This window comes from Parasteatoda tepidariorum, chromosome 2 (genome assembly GCF_043381705.1).
Source record: "Parasteatoda tepidariorum isolate YZ-2023 chromosome 2, CAS_Ptep_4.0, whole genome shotgun sequence".
Taxonomy (NCBI): domain Eukaryota; kingdom Metazoa; phylum Arthropoda; class Arachnida; order Araneae; family Theridiidae; genus Parasteatoda; species Parasteatoda tepidariorum.
The window spans coordinates 67,520,414-67,537,928 of record NC_092205.1 but is presented as its reverse complement, the minus strand read 5'-3'; the positions used below and the strand labels follow the sequence as shown (position 1 = coordinate 67,537,928).

The window sequence follows — 17,515 nt, the reverse complement described above, 5'->3', positions numbered from 1 at the left end:
ATGAAAAAGACTCAGTGGCACTGAGTCATAACAAGTTATTGTAAGAGGATGAAGACAAGAAAAATCTTGTGTGTTTGAGAAAAAAGAAGGAATTGACTTCCATTTAGGGAAATATTCTGATGAAAGAGATTTAGATAGTTGAGATTCTGGCATAATTACTAAATATTAGCTTGGCAATAGACAGGGTTAGTCCTACGTCATCAACGACGTCACTAGCTCTCCTCGTTCCAAACTTTGTTTTGAACAGAGCAAACAATATGGCGTTTCTCGTGTAGTTAAAAGTGGGTCAACTAAATCTTTGAATATATTAATATAGAGTTGAATTTAACCACTAAAATGGCAAGAAAAAGTGTTGCATATATTAATATTATGTTAATCTCTTTTTATGATATTAATTGGAGTAGCTTATTAATTGTAAATGGTTATGAAAACTTTTTGTATGTATGATTAGGAGAATTTGTATTTAATATTTACCATATAAATTGTAGTTATAATCTGGAAATCGGAAATTTGTGAATTTTATTATTTGGAAAATGTTATTTCTAATTTATGTTAAATTTTTCTTAAAATATGTATATTATATTAAATCAATTTTTTTAATAATATTGAGACAACTTATTAATTGTAAATAATAATGAAAATTTTGAAACAAATTAAAAAGTTATGTAAGGAGCATGAATAAAGTCAGATAAATTAGTAAAAATTATAAAGTATTTAAGATACACGTTTTTAAAATAGTAAATTTACCAATAAATTTGAGCTAAAATGATAGGAAGTAAAAAAAAAAAAAAATTATGTAAACAAAAGAGTTGACAGGTCTTAAAACATATTTACAACCAAATTATGAAATAAATATGGATGACTTGAATGTTACGTTCACTGCAACAAATAGAATATTACTATGAAGGTAATTTAAAAAATTTTGATTTAGACTGTCAAATGCAAATTTTATTCTATAAAAAGTGATAACAGTAACATTTGCCAAAATAAAAGCTGTATAACTAAATATGCATACATACATTAAAGAATTAAGTTTCTAAATTAAAAAATTTCTTAAAAATTTGAATTATATTTATTTGAAATGCATGCGAAATTAATATTATTAAATAAGTAAAATTTAAACACCTATGTGAATACATAGATTAATAAATATGAATGTTAAATAAAAGTTTATGTATGGGATAAGTATGTTTTAAAGAATTCTAAAAAAATTCATGTTGCACTTTCTTATCGAATAAAATAGGAATCTGAGATTTTAAGATAAATTCATATATAACACCTAAAAAAATTGTTCCTCTCACATTTTAAAATGAAAATTAGAAATTTAAAATTCTAAAATAATTTAGCTATTCTATATATTAAAATTCTGGAAACTATACATAGTATTGACCCTTTTAACATAACACTACACTTTAACATAGCACTACACTAGTTACGTTAAGAAATAATCTAATATTAATTATTTAATAATAAGGTATCTTAATTTTTTCAAAAAATTAATGCATAAAACTACTGTTAAAAACTGATAAATACAAACAAGAAAAAATCTCAAGTCAAAATAAATCTGAGTTTAAACTAAAACTCTGTGCAGATTTAAAATTAAATAAGTTAGTTACATAATTTATTCCTATTTAGTAGTTAAAAACTAAAGCTTATGAGAATTAGCATCAATAATCAGAAAATCTTAAGCAAACAAAGTTTACAATAACTACAAATTTTATCATCAGACATAATTAAATAAACAGACATATTAGTATTGATAAATACAATCTAATTATAGATTAAAAATTAATTACAAAACGTTTTAAAACAATGCATGCCTATCCATAACTAAAGAAAAAAATTAGATATAGATCAAGAATATGAAACAAATTCTACGTAAAATAAGACATTATTATAAACATGAAACAAGAGTTAAAAATATTGACGCTTAAAGCAAATATTGACGCTTATAGCATTTAATGCACTTAACTCGTAAAATCTACTGATACCCCGTATAAAGAAAAGTACTTAAATTAGGAATAAGTCCCTTAGAAGCGCTATATAAATTTATTTATTTCAATAATAAACTAAAAATCTTGCCGTCTTAAATTCACATAAGAAATGCCATTGAAATGGTTCGTTCGAAAAAATGTTTGGAAGGAGGCGGGGTTTGACGTCATAAAATATGTCATCACTGTCCCTGTCTATTGTAGTATAAATCATACTTTATCATTTATTTGTTTGTTTTTTTTAAATGTTTTTTTTTAATATCAAAATTCTTTTATATTATAGTTTCCATTTTATAAAATAACGATGCAACTTGAACAGAAAATTGTTTTTGCACCTCCCCTGAATGAGGAGCAACCTAGAAACTTCATAGAATTATTTGAAAATGTGATTCAAAAGATCTTTTCCCTTGGAAGTGACACTAAGCGTGTAACAGACTTGGAAACAGATACTGTAAGTAATTCATTCAGCCCTTCTATTGAAGCTTTTAGAAATTTTGCAGCCTAGCTTTATTTTTTATTTATTTGTGAATTTAAAACTTTAAGGTATGTTTTACTCATGACAAAAATTCAGTTTTCAAACTCATTTGGAATATTATGTATTTTAAATGTTTGCTATTTTTAATTTATGTGTCACCTTCTTTTAAGTGATGTGTATAAGTTATGTATTTAATGGCAAATATATTTCCATATTTCTCTGAAAAATTATTAACTACTTGGTTTAGTATATTTTTATTAAAATTATATTATATTATTTAAATTTTTCAGATTGTTGAAAAGCTTGTAATAAATGTGCTACATCGTCCCAAACAAGAAGAAAATTATTATGTAGGTAACTTAGTCTGTATGTGACAAGAATTTTGTAAATCTTGGCATGGTATTATTTTTATTATAATATGAATAGTTTGTTATATCTTTATGTCCTACTTATGTTTGTTATGTTTTTAAAATGTTGTACTTATTAATATGAATTACATTTTCAAATTCATTCTAATATAGGATTTTTTTTTTAAGAATTATAAATAATTTTAATTCAGTGTATTAAAGATGTTATCTTATATGTTATCTATGTTATCTTATTTTAAATGATGTATATACTGAAAAGGTATGTAATCATGCCTATTTGATTCAAATTGTGTATTCAATGTCAGGAATTTTTAAGTTATATATATAATAACTATTACATTTTTAAATTTCTTTGAAAAATTATTTACTTTTGTGATAAAATTAAATAAACTTTTGTCAAAAATTAAATCTTGCTTATAATTAACAACTAGTCAACTTTTTGTTTTGTGATGCCGTTAAGTTGACTGTTAACTGAACTTAAAGCTAAAATGAATCTATATTTCCTCGAGTTTTCTCTGTAACATAAACGAAAACTAGTTATGAAGCTTGTGAAGAGGTTTTTCTCTTTCTCAAGCAAACCTAAAGCAGAGCTTGTTACAATATAGATTCATCCTCTTTCTCATTGATCTTCTTTCCTGTTTTTGGAGATATCCTCAATATAAGTTAAATGTTTACTTTGAAAACGAAACAGTTGAGAGGTTTTACCCCATTTTAAATGTATATATCCCAAACAATTTATGTAATCTGCTTGACTGGCAGTTTAAGTTCTACCATTATATTATCTTCTGAACTTTTCAAAATAAACACTTACTTAACAAGAAGCATTTATAATGAACATGTGTCTTTTGCATTTTATATATAGAAAAATATAATTTATAAATGAAAATATAATTAGATTTAGAAATTATTATGTATTTAATTTGATTTTCATTTATATTTGAAATGTCTGAATTCAAAAACCTTTAAAATTTTCAGGCAATTAAATTCCTCTTTTTCTCATTTTCTTCTTACTTTTCTTTCACTGAAATAGTTTAAAGAGTTACAAAAATCTTAGAAGTGCAATATTCATTCAATTACAGCATGTAAGAATATTAACTCAAAAAAATTTTTTAAGCTATATATATATATATATATATAATCTCTGAGTTTATAGGATTGTTTAATGTAAGCTTTAAATTTTCTCAATGTTGAAGCTGTACTTTTACTAAATTAATTTAAAGTTACCAGAAACTTTGAGAAGTTTGAAGTTCACAATATTCTAACAACAGTCCTTAGTTTTGAAAAATATCAAATATTAATTAATTACCAAAATGTGAGTTATTGTAGTAATGATATTAGATGCAATTAATTTTCAGAACCGTCTTTATTTCTTCTCGCTAACGCCTTCTAGCCCTCTGATTACTGTGAAATCTCATAGGGTTTGCTTGCTGGCCAGTAAGACCTATTTGAAATGTATCCTAGTAAAACGGCAAATATGCAAAAAAATTATGATTTCATCAGAAATAATTTCCACACATTTTCAATCAGTTAACAACTCTTGCAATAAAAGTTAAGAAACACAATTGAATCATCATTAGATATAATATAAGTTAGTAAAATATGTCCATGTATTGCCTTAACTCTGCCAGTTGTTGCTGGCAAATCAGTTGTTGGAATCTTCCTGATATTATTTGTAAATGAAATTAACTCTCATAATTTAAAATCATTTTTTTTTTTTTTAAATTTTTAACTTGGACGACAATACTTAAAAATAATCTACTGTGATGTCTTTATAACGTTTGAAATTGTTTTTCGCCCAACAGTTGTAGATTTTTCTCGAAAATTTTATGGCTTGATTGTTTTTTGTTTTGTTTTTTCATTATTATTATATTTTCTTGTCTCAGATTCAAAAAAAATAGCACTGGTTTTTCATCTAATTCTCACAAAATCTATTTTTGGAAAATAGAAATTTTGTGTCTTGGCTCTTTTCCTAATAAATTTAGTTTTGACCATTTGAAGATTCAGTTAAGTTTTTTTTATAGTGAGTATCTTTATTAAATTTTAAGGTGAAAGCTTAAATACTAACTCACCATAATTTATATGTTTTAGTGGATTTCTTCTTGCATATTTCTAAAGCACAAGAAATTTCTTATAATTGCTAATATGTATTATTATGTTTGCAGGAATTTTTAGATAATGATGAAGAATTGAAATCAGTGTTGAAGTCTTTGAGGCAGCACCTAAAAGATGGTGTAGACAAAATTATGAAAATTACTGAGGACTTTAATCGTTACGCAGATTTATGGTTGCTAAATATTGAAAAAGAATTAGAGGACTTTACTCTACATGGTCCTGTGCCTGAAGAAGAGGAAGGTGATTATGTAGGTGATGATGACATCTCGATTTTAACTGTTGTGGAATTAAAACCACCCACAGAAGAGGAGTTTAAAACAGAAGTATGTAAAATATATAATTACTATAATGCTACAAACTTAGATTTATTTAAAACAGACCATATTAAATAGCTAAATTTATGAGGGGTAAATTATTTCTGTAACGACAAAAGTAGTCTTTGTTGACTTCTGTGTAAGTTTTTCTTTAATGCTTAGATTTGCTTATTTGGTATGGTTTTATTATATTTTAATATGTTTAAAATGCTCTCTCAACTAATTACTTTAATGATCTGTAATTTCTTAAAATTCTGGAAGAAAAAAAACTATATTTTCTGATTTTTTAAGGCCTGTTTTGTTTAGAAAAACAAATAAAACTTATGGAATTTCAAATTAATGTTTCAGTTTGAGTTTTAATGCCGAGACTATCTCTAGTAATACTGAAGTCTGTGTGCAAGAAAAAACATTAAAATTAAGTTAAGCTAATCTGTATTACAATTTGCTTAGTTCCCATCTCCATTTGTTTGTCAATATGCATTAAAGAAACTTAATAAATTTCATGGCGTCTTTGTAATTAACTTATCATTGAGCTTCCAATAATTGATGGATTATTTTTGATCTTATAATTTATTATCAACAGCTTAATAGGCAATAAATAAAACCCATATTTTTTTCATTACATGCAAGGCTGGAAGCCCTATTTTTTTTTCAGATTTACAGATTTTTTTTAATCCTTAAAATGCTTCTAGCATATGTGTTATTTAAATATATTTTTTTCTACTGTCAGGCACTGAACTTCTTATTCTTCATCTTGGATGACACCGGAACTGTTGCTCATTTCCATTCAGTGAGCACTTGTGAACCTAAGTCTCAGAACTGAGTAACATAGACCAGAGGACAACACACAAAAACATCTATGCCTTGAATGGGATTCAGACCCGCAATCATTGGCTTCGCCAATAAGCTGTTCAAAATGTTCAGCTACCTGGCCAGATGTTATTAAAATATATAAATTATAACCTCCTTTTAATTTACTAATTAATTTTTCTTAAGCATATAGTTCATGAAAAAAGCAGGACAACACTAAATTGAATGAAAACATGCTTCATTTTCATTCCAACTAAATGAAATTTTTATACGTTTACTTTTGTTATAAAATTTTGTAATAACACTTATAGCACATAAAAAAAAATTTAAAAAATTGGCTTCAAAATATGGATTTTATAAAAATTAACACTAAAGAAAATATGGAAAAAGCATAAGGACATAATCTAAAATACTTAAAATTTTCTTCAATAATCAAGAAAACTAAATTTTTTCAATCTTTTGAATGAGCCAAGAGGTCATTGTCTCCGAGAAATTTTTTTCCTCAAGCGTCTTTGATAGCGAAGACAGGATCCTACTTGCACTGATATTGTGAGCCATTTTTATAAACTTCTTGAGCTAGAAATCCTTATAAGTTTTCAATTGAATTAGGATCGGGACTTCTCGCCGGTTAATCAAATAATTTTATAGAATTAGCTTCAAACCAGAGTTTTGCGCTCTTTCGAACCTGTATCGAAGCATTATCCTGTTGAAAAATATAGTCCCTTGAAGTAATCAGTGAGGCTTCAGGTAACAAACTTTATCCTTACATATCAACATATTTGTCCGTACTGCTGATAAAGACTATTGAAGTGGTTCCATTTGCCGCTGAAGCACTTCAAAGCATAACTGAGCCACCATCCACATTGACATGAGTGAAACACTTGTTCGATCTTTCGCTGATCATATGAAAAATAACAAAAACATCAGGTCCATCCAGGTAGAACTTTTTTTTTTGTCAGAAAAAATTACATCAGTCCATTTTTAATCGGGAAAAACGTTCTTTTTTTGGCAAAATCAGCTCTTCTTCTCCTGTGATGATTCGTAAAAGTGATAAAAATTTAATTAAGGATGTGTATATGAAATATTTTGAACAGTTCTTGATGAACATAGTAAATTCAAATTTTGTCCAACTTCATTTGCGGTTTCTTTTTTCGGACAAGCTCTCTCTACAATCATTTTTATCTGTGAACAAATGTTCATTTAATCCATATTCTCGAAAAGGAACAATTTTCTTTTTTTCAAAGTCAGTGAGATGAGTTCCTTTATTCGTTGTTCAAATGTCAAGATTAAAGTCGACGAGTGTGAAATTTCTTTCCCAAACTAATCTTTTAACCTGATTGTCATTTTCTGTTTTCAAACATACTAATTTTCCATTAATTAGGGAAAATAAAACAATATCAGTATACTTTTATCCAATATCATTTGGATTTAAAAATTAAGTTCAAATAGATAAATATTTGAAAATTTTAATTAGTTTACGCAAAAAAAATTTAATTTTACTAGTATTTCTATTTCAAAAATTTACCTACAATTCCATAAACAAGTTTTCTAGAATTGGCTATTTTTCACGTGTCCTTATATATATTTAGCTCACTATTGAACAGTGAGTATATCATATCAGACTTTTTGGAACGAATCAACAAAAATTGTCTTTCTCAATAAATTATTAAAGAGCAACAATTAGCAGTCTTTGAAATATTTACATAGATTTCAGTGTAGCAATGTATGGAAATGAGATTACCAAAAATGGAAATCTATTTTAAATTATAAACTGTGAAGTTTAACATTCTTTTTAATATTTGTTCTTGGTATTTATATTGTTTTTATCTATCTTTATTATTTATTTCTAATGCCTCAAGGCTTTATTATTAAATAACACTACCATAAATATTTTATACAAAACGTTTTATAGGTTCATACTTTACATTAATGTCAAATAATATATTTTTCAGATATCCCATTTTGATCAACTGTTTAAAATAATTAATGATCTGGAAAGTATTATTGAAGTAGAATCATGGTTGATACTGGATATAACATTGTTTAAAGACAGCTTACTAGAAATAATTAGAAATTGGCAGTCTTCGTACAAGAAAAAATTTATTGAAATGAAACATTTGGGAATGTTAAGAAAACTGCAAGATGAAGAGTGAGTACTTTTTTTTTTTTAATATTAAAATTCTAACAAATTCACTTCTGCATATTGTTTCCACACCTTAGCTTTTGTTACACTTATAATCTTAAAAAATGATTTTGACGTTTTAAACTTCAAACTTTCTTAAAAAAAGGGATTTTTATAATTTCTTTGCAATTTAGTCATCAATGTTTGTTTTTTTTCTCTTAGGAACAGTTCTAGAAAGGGACATAAAATTTAAATTATTGACATATATTTTGCATAAATTCCTATTTAGTATTTATTCATTTTCGTAAACTCAAAAAATTTTTAAAAAACTGAAGTTTCATTTGCAGTTTTAATTTTCAAGTTTGACTCGAATGTAGTCTTTTTCCTTCGTCAAGAAAAAATCACTTAATTTAATTGCATGTATTTCTGGTCTAACCTCTTTGCGAGATACAATATTTATTCAAATCTATTAACCCGTATCGTATATATATGTTTCGCTAATCCAATGCGTTAACTGTCCCTGGTGTACACATACACCTTTCTAAAGTATGCATTGCGCAATTCACTTTGCCATGTGCTGCTATCAGTAACTACACAGCTTTGGAGTGCAATAGAATGACCTTATGTTTTCAAAGCGTGCTTCTTATTCTCCAATACACACCTAAAAAACATACGCCCCTGTGGAAACCGATATCACTGGTTGGGTGAATCTAAATTTTCCTCTGCATGCAAGGGGTTAATAGTTATATATTATATAAACTTAAAATAAATTACCATTCCAAATTTAATAAGATCTTTAGCTTGAAATCAGACTGAATAAATTAACTTTCACAAGGTTTCAAATATTTGAAATATAAGAAGGGACTACCATAATCTACGAAATATGTTGCCAACAACTAAGGAGTTAGGATCCTTAAATGTTATTTTTACTTGCAGACAGTTTCGTGTTTGATCATAAAAAGGAAAAAATTGACAAAAAATTTGAAAACCTAAAGTTAATTTAAAAAATTATTAAATTCTTATATTTTTTTTTAATGACAATTATTCTGCTTAGGTTCAATTAAGAAAAAAAAACATTAATACTGATAATAATAGTAAACCATCAATTATTCAGTATTATAAAAACATGTATAAATATTTATACGCAATCATGTGAGTATAATTTTGACCATATTTTAAATTCCTTAATATTAATTTTATTTACTATATAAAGTTATTTTGTAAATGAAAGTAAATTTTTATTGTAAAATTGTTAATGTAGCAAATGTATTATTAGCCAATGTAAATAAAAATTTTTGCATGATAACTCTAAATGCTAATAGAAATTTCAAATAATTAACTACACAGTATTTTATCCAATGTCATCATTAGAAGTTCTAATCATTTCTTTAAAATAAAAATATATTGATTATTTTCTTTCATAGTGATATGTAGATGAAACCAAGTTTAGCTAAAAAATGTGTCAAATGAATTAAGACAAGAAATCAAAGATGATTCATTTATTGCTAACAAAAAGTACAAAATGTGTGTTCAATAAAAAAGTATTTAAACTGTTACAGTATGCTCATTTCTAGAACATATTATTATTACACATTGCACATAGTGCAATTGGATATATCACAATTGCACATTCCATGAACATAAAACTCAACATGATAAAAATCAGTCGTGTAAGAATACAAATTAATTACTTTGGCTGACACATGCACTTTAATGATTGCCTTTTAGGATTAAAATGCATTGAGCTTAAATTTTTTTAGACATTTTAAAATGCAAAATATTTAACTAATGTATAAACAATTATTCTAAGGCACATTTGATGACACAATGAGATCACTAATCAGTCTTGCATTATAAGCACAGGGTAGGCAAGTTATGATTATCTTGCTCAATTGAGATAAAAACTGGTTAATATCAAGCTAGGTAAATTTTTGGTCAAGACACTTGTGGATTTGCATTTTGATTCATATGACTGTAAATAAGAAATAGAAATTTTTGATTCATGTTTATAAATATATGTATATAATATATAATAGACAATTAGCACTTCTAGACATAATACACTATAAGATGTTCAGCGGTAACAATGTTTCTAATAACAAAATAATGTGATTTGTAAAAAGAAATTCAGATACATGACACTTGTATTGAAGGAATCATTCCCAATCTTTCTTGAGTTCAAAACTCCATTCCCACTTCAGATGTTCATTTTTATCATCATCGGTGAAGAGAGATTTTACTGTGTAAGTACCTCTGGTAAACATTCCACTGGGCATCTCATCGACTGGTGTTGAATAAGATTGAAGTTCAAGTTTGGGAGCATAACTTCCAACCATATGAGTTATCTTTTCCTCTAAAAGAGTACAAAAGAAAATTAAAAGACCATAAAAATATTGAATTATATATTCTAACAAATATTGGTCTTTCAAAAAGAGACAACAAAGTATGTTATATAAATAGTAATAGAATAGTATTTATATTACATACATTTAAAATAGAACCTTAATTTATTGGGATGTAGATCAGCATGTGATATCTAATGACTTGAAAATGTGTGGAAAGTAATAAATTTAAAAATTAAGAAATTTACAATGGGCATAAAAAATTTTAATGCAAATATATTTATAATGCAAAAGGAAGATAAATAAACACATTTATTTATTCAAAATATTTAGTAACTTTGGTTTAAAAACTTTACCTTTCAGTGCAATAAATGTTCAACATTTGTTACAGATTTCTACTAATTTTCTGTTAAGTTTGCCTAATCACTTCATGAATAAGGACCCACTTCATGAAAATAGACTATTTTAAATAAGCATGGTAACTAACTACACCCTAACTCTAGAAATGGTAAATACCAAGTCAATTTGCTTTTTAGTTAATTTTCAGGATTGACTATAATATAATAAAATTGCTGCACTGCATACTTATGATAAGAGTTTTGTTCTTAAGTTTATTGATCCTGTTAAATTTTTGTAGTTGCCATGAAACATCCTGTGCCTTTTAAGGAGAGTACAATTTTTAATGGTAGTGCAATTCCACGATAATGTCCTGAAAATTATAATATCCTGCATATGAAATGAAATTGCCTTATTGATACTTAAATTGCGAATTTAAAAAAGAAATTTTAAGTACTTCTGAAGTTTTTTTTTCTTAATTAATAAAACATAGAATAAATAACTTTGGATCTGATTTTTTAGAATAGATCATCAACCATTAAACAAAAATTAAAACCTAAAATTTGATTTTTTTTTAACACGGTAATGTTGGATTAAAAAACCATAGATCGATAATTAAAAAAAATTTATATGAAAAGGTTTGACAAAGTAATGCATATCTTAATGTAAAAAGTAATCATGGTATAGCACACAAAACAGCATTATGTAACTCACGTTGCAATCCGTGCCTCAGAACTTTTTGAACATACTTCAAACCGGTAACGATTTCATGCTGTACAAAGAAGTCTATTCTAATTCGATACTGAATACCTTCCTTAACTACAAAGACTCTTTTCTTCAAAGCTTCCAAATCACCTGAAATATATTGATAGTTACTCGAATGGCTGAATATAAAAATTTACATCATCAAACATCTATTAACTAAAGGTTTAGATATCAAAGCATTCTTTACTGCATTGTTATTTATTAAAAGGTTTATTACAAACAAACTTTTTTAAACACCCCTGTTTGAAATTGTATCCAGATAATATATTTGAATTTTTTTTTTATGAATTCACCAAATTCCTAAAATAAATTAGAATAAAACTTATTTGAAAAGCTCTTTTTCCCTTCATTTTATTTTTAGCATATTACAATCTAATTAAAAGCAATTCTTAAAAATTTAGTAGATTTTGAAACATACCATTGTTACAGATTTATACAAAATGTTTACAAATAAAAACCACCATAAAACTTGGAAACATAGTTAGAAATGGGTATGAAAGTGATATACATGATACTTTAAAACTCTATATTTTCTCTGAATAAGCAATACTAATGTGATAACTTCTCCAATAGACTATATTTAATTATAACCACGATACAACATTATACAAAACAAAATTAAGTTTTCATAGTATTCTAATAATAATAAAATATAACATCTTTTAGAAGACTTTTGCAGTGGTAAAAAAAGTTTATTATGAAACAAAGTGATGCACTCTACAATTTTAGTTTTTCGTCTTAAAAAAAACAATTAGAAGTGCGGAATTAATAGCTTCATAATGTACTTATATACAAAAAAATAAGTGCAATTATTAGCATTAAATAAGTTTTAAAATTGGGTGTTTTATTTTATACCCAGCTTTGAACAGCAGACTGAATTCTGAGTTTGAGTTCTATCAATGTTCAACTCCATAGCCTTGTAACTTTGAACCCAACCCAGAAGGCAAGAGAAACCTTTGTGGTGGACTTTTTGATAGAACTAACCAACATTTGTTTTAGCTGAAGAGAAATACCACAAAAACTTTCCATGGTTATCCCGGCAGCAAGGGGATTCTGTTGCAATATCAATCACAAGAGTTAGTCTAAATAATTATAACTCTTGCTGGTTGCAGGCAACCAAATGACTTTTTCTTATTTTTCTTGTTATTAATGTTTCATATATCACCTGAGTATGTCAGTGAAAATAAAAGGAAATAGTTTTTCATACAACTGCTGTAAAAGCTAACATTTCTAACCCATGATCTGTCTATCACCGAGGATATTTTACATCAGCACTAAGGTCAGTATGAACTAAGAGAAGAATTTTTATCAACCAGCCACTGCTGAAATTTAAACCTGGTTCACTTCACTGGGAGGTGAATTTTCTATACCTCAAGATATTGTTGCTCAGAACTGGATGTTATTTATATTTTAACTTCAGTAAACAGACTCAATTTTATAGATTCTGAAGATATTTTTTCTCATAGGCAACATGGAATGCAAGCAAATATTTATAACAGTTCAAAAATGGTTGACTTAATTATATGCACAAAACATTAAAATACAGACAATAAGTTTTTCCTTAATCGTGATGCTTACAACTGCATACTCTAGCACAACCTTGATAAAAGAAATTTTCTAATAATAAGGGTTTTTTAATATAAGATTTTGAGTAATGAATTTTATGTAAAAAGAGAAGAAATCAAAGTATTTTTCCTTTATCTGGGAGCTAAATATAAAACAGTTGGCAACAATTAGACAGTAACATTTATAAGAAGCTGAAAAAAATTATAGAAAAGAGCAAACTTGTAAGGTTAAATCTTGTGGTCACTATATAGATTTAAAAATTGATTATAAGTAGGCATAATTGAAAGTAGGCAGTGGCATTTAAGCGATTGCAATTCATGCAATCAGGATACAATGTAGGAACATTCCCATTAAAAAAAAAAGTCCACCAGGATCAACTACACTCACAATAAACCAGGAATAAAAATCTGACAAATTGGAAAGAAAAAAAAAATGCTGTCCTGGAAGTAACAGAAATGGAAAAATCTTTAAAAAAGGATAAAATAATAAATATTTTTTTAAACAGTTTATAATTGCAATCTAGTGTTTTAAATAATAGTATTGATTTCCAAGCTATTTAATATACTTTTCTTAAATAGGAAAAAAAAAAACAGCAGCCTTTCAATAATTTGCATAAGTTTAGTAAAACCTAATTTAATTATATAAAGAACTATTAAAATATTTAAATCAAATTACATTTATATAACTAAATTACGAAATCACACACTAAACAAATACACTACTACAAATTGTGCACTGAATTCAAAATTACAAACATAAGTATATGCAATTTCATATTCAAGTACTTTTAAGTATGAATATTCAAACTGACTCTTAAATATGCTAGATTAATTTAAAAATTAGCATTAAAATTATTAAAAAATATAATTTTTGGAGAAAAGTAGATTACTTTCAGGTAATTAATTACATTTAATTGGTTTAAAGCTAAGTAATTCTTATGATATTGATTGTGAGACAATTATATTTGCCAGTTTTAGTTTCTTCCATTTTGACAAGTATCATCTTCCAAACAAAAAGAAATGTCAACCCTGCAATAGGATGGATGAGTTCTCGCAGTAAAAATGTCATTAATGCTAAATACTACTAAAATATTGTCAGTTATATAGTTAATATACTCATCTAAAACCAAGAATTGTCTAGGTAGAAATAGGTCTTCAAAACATTAAGGTTTTTGAAAATAAACTTTTGATATTGCTCTGGAAAATGCATAGAAATTGGGAGGCATTAGCAAGAGAAATTTTCTTTATTGTTAATTTGAAGTTCAAGATAAAAAGTTGAGATTATCTATTGCCTTTTTTTATACTCATCATTAAATTTCAAAATTTGGAAATATTGCTGCTTTACATAAAATATACATTAATATAGACAACTTTAGACTTACCTGTCAGATCTAAAACTACATCTGGACGTCCTTCAACAACCAAAGCAAGTTTCTTCACAAGCACTCTACTAGGATTATTAGGCTCTAAAAATTTAAATAAAATGTTAAGAGATATTTACCCACTTTAATATTTTAAGCACAAGATTATTTTTATAGTATTTTTATAGAAAAAATTACAGATTTACCAACTACTACAGCTTCTTTCAACGCTTGTCCTAATAAGGCTTCTTTATACTTCTGCAAACTAGCATCATTTTGATCTGCTTCAACTATTTCTTTTAAAGATTTTTCAGGAGGAGGCCTATAATTTGTATCTTCTTCATCATGAATATCGGCTACTTTGTCACCCTGAGACATTTCTATAAGGAAAAAAAATCAGATTGTTTAAAAAGGAAAATCAGTATTTTACAATATACAAGCTTTCATTAATAAAAATTCCCCCCCCCCCAAAAAAAAAACTTCTTATAAATTTTTGAATTATTATTATCACAATCATTTTATATAAAATAATAAAAAAAAGGTATATAAAAAAATTTTCAAACTAAATTCCTACTTAGGTCAACAAAGAAAATTTTTATTTTAGTTACTTTTTATTACATATTTACGATTTTTACTCCCATATAAAACTAAAATTAATTATTTAAATTTAATTAATGAATTAATTTTTGATTTAACATAAAATACTACAAGTTTAAAAAAATGTATTTGATCTTTAATCTTCTTCTTCATTGGCCTGACAGCCCAGGGTGGTGGGCCCTTGCCTTCCACAGAGTTGAACTCCAGACTCTTCTACACTTGGCCAGAGACATCCAATTTGTGGCTTTTAGAATATTTAAATCACTTTCGAGGCAGTTGAGCCATCTAAGTCTAGGTCTACCTCTTTTTCGAGTGCCTAATAGTCTGACAGAGAAGATCTTTTTTGTAATGCGGTTATTATCCATTCTTGATAGGTGTCCTGCCCATTTGATTCTCTGAATTGCAATATATTTGACTACGTCAGGTTCTTTAAATAGTATGTAAAGTTTGGAGTTAGTTCTTCTCCAGATATTGTTACATTTTAGGCCACCAAATATGCTTCTTAAAATTTTTCTTTGAATGGATAAATAAAAAGTATTTCATTAATGATCGAAAATTTGAACAAGATACATAAATATATACTTATAGGGAGAATGTGAACTAATAGTAGCAATTGAAAAAAAAAGGAACGTGGTATCAGATAAATATAAAAGTATACATTTAGTGGCGTGGACTACACACATGTGCTACCACGTAATGTTCTTTATTGAACTTATCTGACACAGCAAATAGAAAATATTTAAATGTGCGCAATAAACTTTTTTTTTTTTTGTTCAAATGGAGCTATAAGTTAGAAATTACCACTGATGTTATTTATAAAATACGTGAAAAACTTAATCGCTTATGGTGAAATTTAAAACAATGACTAACGCTTAACCAATCAGAAAATTCCACTTCGTTTTTCGATCATCCCTACTTAATTAAAGAATTAATATATGAAAAAACTGTATTAACATCAAGTGTTATTTATAAAAAATTCAAAAAAAAATTTTTGAAGTTGAGTGGATGAATAAAAAGTATTTTATTAATGATTAAAAATTTGAACAAGATATAAGGAGAGTGTGAACTAATTGTAGGAATTTAAAAATAATAAATTACTCTTCTCTTAACATAAAATGTACATACTATTAAAAATGTTGTTAAATGTGATGCTTCTCAGAAATAAAGACTCATAATAAAAAAATTCACTAGCTAGATTTTTAATGATAAAATATAGGTACTAGAATACCAATTCAAATTTGAACTTTGGTCACTGAGAAAAATTGCATTTACCTTTCCCATAAAATGAAATTTATTTTTCATAAATTATTTAAATTATGCTTGTTATATAATAGCACCCATTAAGAAATTTTAATTTGCTCAATTTAAGAAATTTTTGCTCAAAAATAGGTTACAAGTTGAAAATAAGTTACAAATACAAAAGGTTCTAAGACTACATAGCAAGTACTTGAAAGCTCAAAAATAAAATCAACCAGGATCAACACTTATGAAAACACACACAATAGGTGATTTTGTTGCAATATCTGATTCTAGTCAGGCATGTCCCAAAAATTAATTGGCAATGAAAAAAAAAAAATCACTAAAAAAATGGATGCATATTGATTTCCGTATCGTGATCTGTGGCAGAATAATCGCCAAGTCTTGGCAACTTCCGGGCAGCGGCCTGAGAGAAACTAAAAAAACATCACAATTACTTGAAATGTACAACTCGCAGCCACCACCGGGCAAACATATAGATGTTTTTCTTATTTTAAAAAAATTTAAAGTTTAATATCTATTTGGCACCTTGGCGATTGTAGCTATAGCGACAGATCACGATATGGAAATATCCCCTAGTAACAAATCAGTTTAAGGTTTTATCATATCAAACCATGCTAAAGAATACATATGTGGGGATATTTCCTTATCGTGATCAGTGGCGCCAACTACAATCGCCAAATACATTTTAAACTTGCAAATTTTTTTTAAAAAAAACATAGATGCTTGCTCGGGGGTGGCTACGAGTTATACCTTTCGAGTTGGTCCTTTTCTGTGATGTTATTTTTAGTTTCTCGTGGGCCACTGCCCGGAAATTTCCAAGACTTGGTAATTATTCTGCCACAGAACAGGATACAGAAATCTCTCCACATACACTAACAAAGTGCAGAATTTCAAAGAGACATTTCTATACCTGGATCTGTGGCGCCAACTACGAACGCCAAGGCGCCAAATAGATTTAAAACTTGCGAATTTCTTTTAATAAAACTTGTACAAATTTTCTAGAGGGTGGCTATGACTTATACTCTTTTGAGTTGCTTCCCTACTGAAATGCTTTTTTTAGTTTCTCGCAACATGCTGCCTTAAAGTTGCCAAGAATA

General features: G+C 27.0%; 2 protein-coding genes across 2 annotated transcripts in view; one reads left to right on the top strand and one right to left on the bottom strand.

The window, feature by feature from the left end:
• Positions 1 to 9,748, top strand: part of LOC107452721 (dynein beta chain, ciliary) — a 29,933-nt gene extending 20,185 nt beyond the window's left edge. Inside the window, exons 15-19 of the mRNA XM_043057257.2 lie at positions 2,275 to 2,442; positions 2,757 to 2,816; positions 4,997 to 5,269; positions 8,023 to 8,219; positions 9,617 to 9,748. Coding sequence (XP_042913191.2) covers positions 2,275 to 2,442; positions 2,757 to 2,816; positions 4,997 to 5,269; positions 8,023 to 8,219; positions 9,617 to 9,626 — 708 coding nt within the window. The 3' untranslated portion in view covers positions 9,627 to 9,748. The remainder of the gene's footprint in view (positions 1 to 2,274; positions 2,443 to 2,756; positions 2,817 to 4,996; positions 5,270 to 8,022; positions 8,220 to 9,616) is intronic.
• On the bottom strand, positions 9,677 to 15,001 carry LOC107452732 (rho GDP-dissociation inhibitor). The gene is made up of 4 exons (XM_043057147.2): positions 14,768 to 15,001; positions 14,583 to 14,666; positions 11,585 to 11,725; positions 9,677 to 10,545 (listed from the first exon to the last, which is right to left on the bottom strand). The coding sequence occupies exons 1-4, from the start codon at positions 14,937 to 14,939 to the stop codon at positions 10,349 to 10,351; spliced, it is 594 nt and encodes a 197-aa protein (XP_042913081.1). The 5' UTR covers positions 14,940 to 15,001; the 3' UTR covers positions 9,677 to 10,348.
• Between the last annotated feature and the right edge of the window lie 2,514 nt (positions 15,002 to 17,515).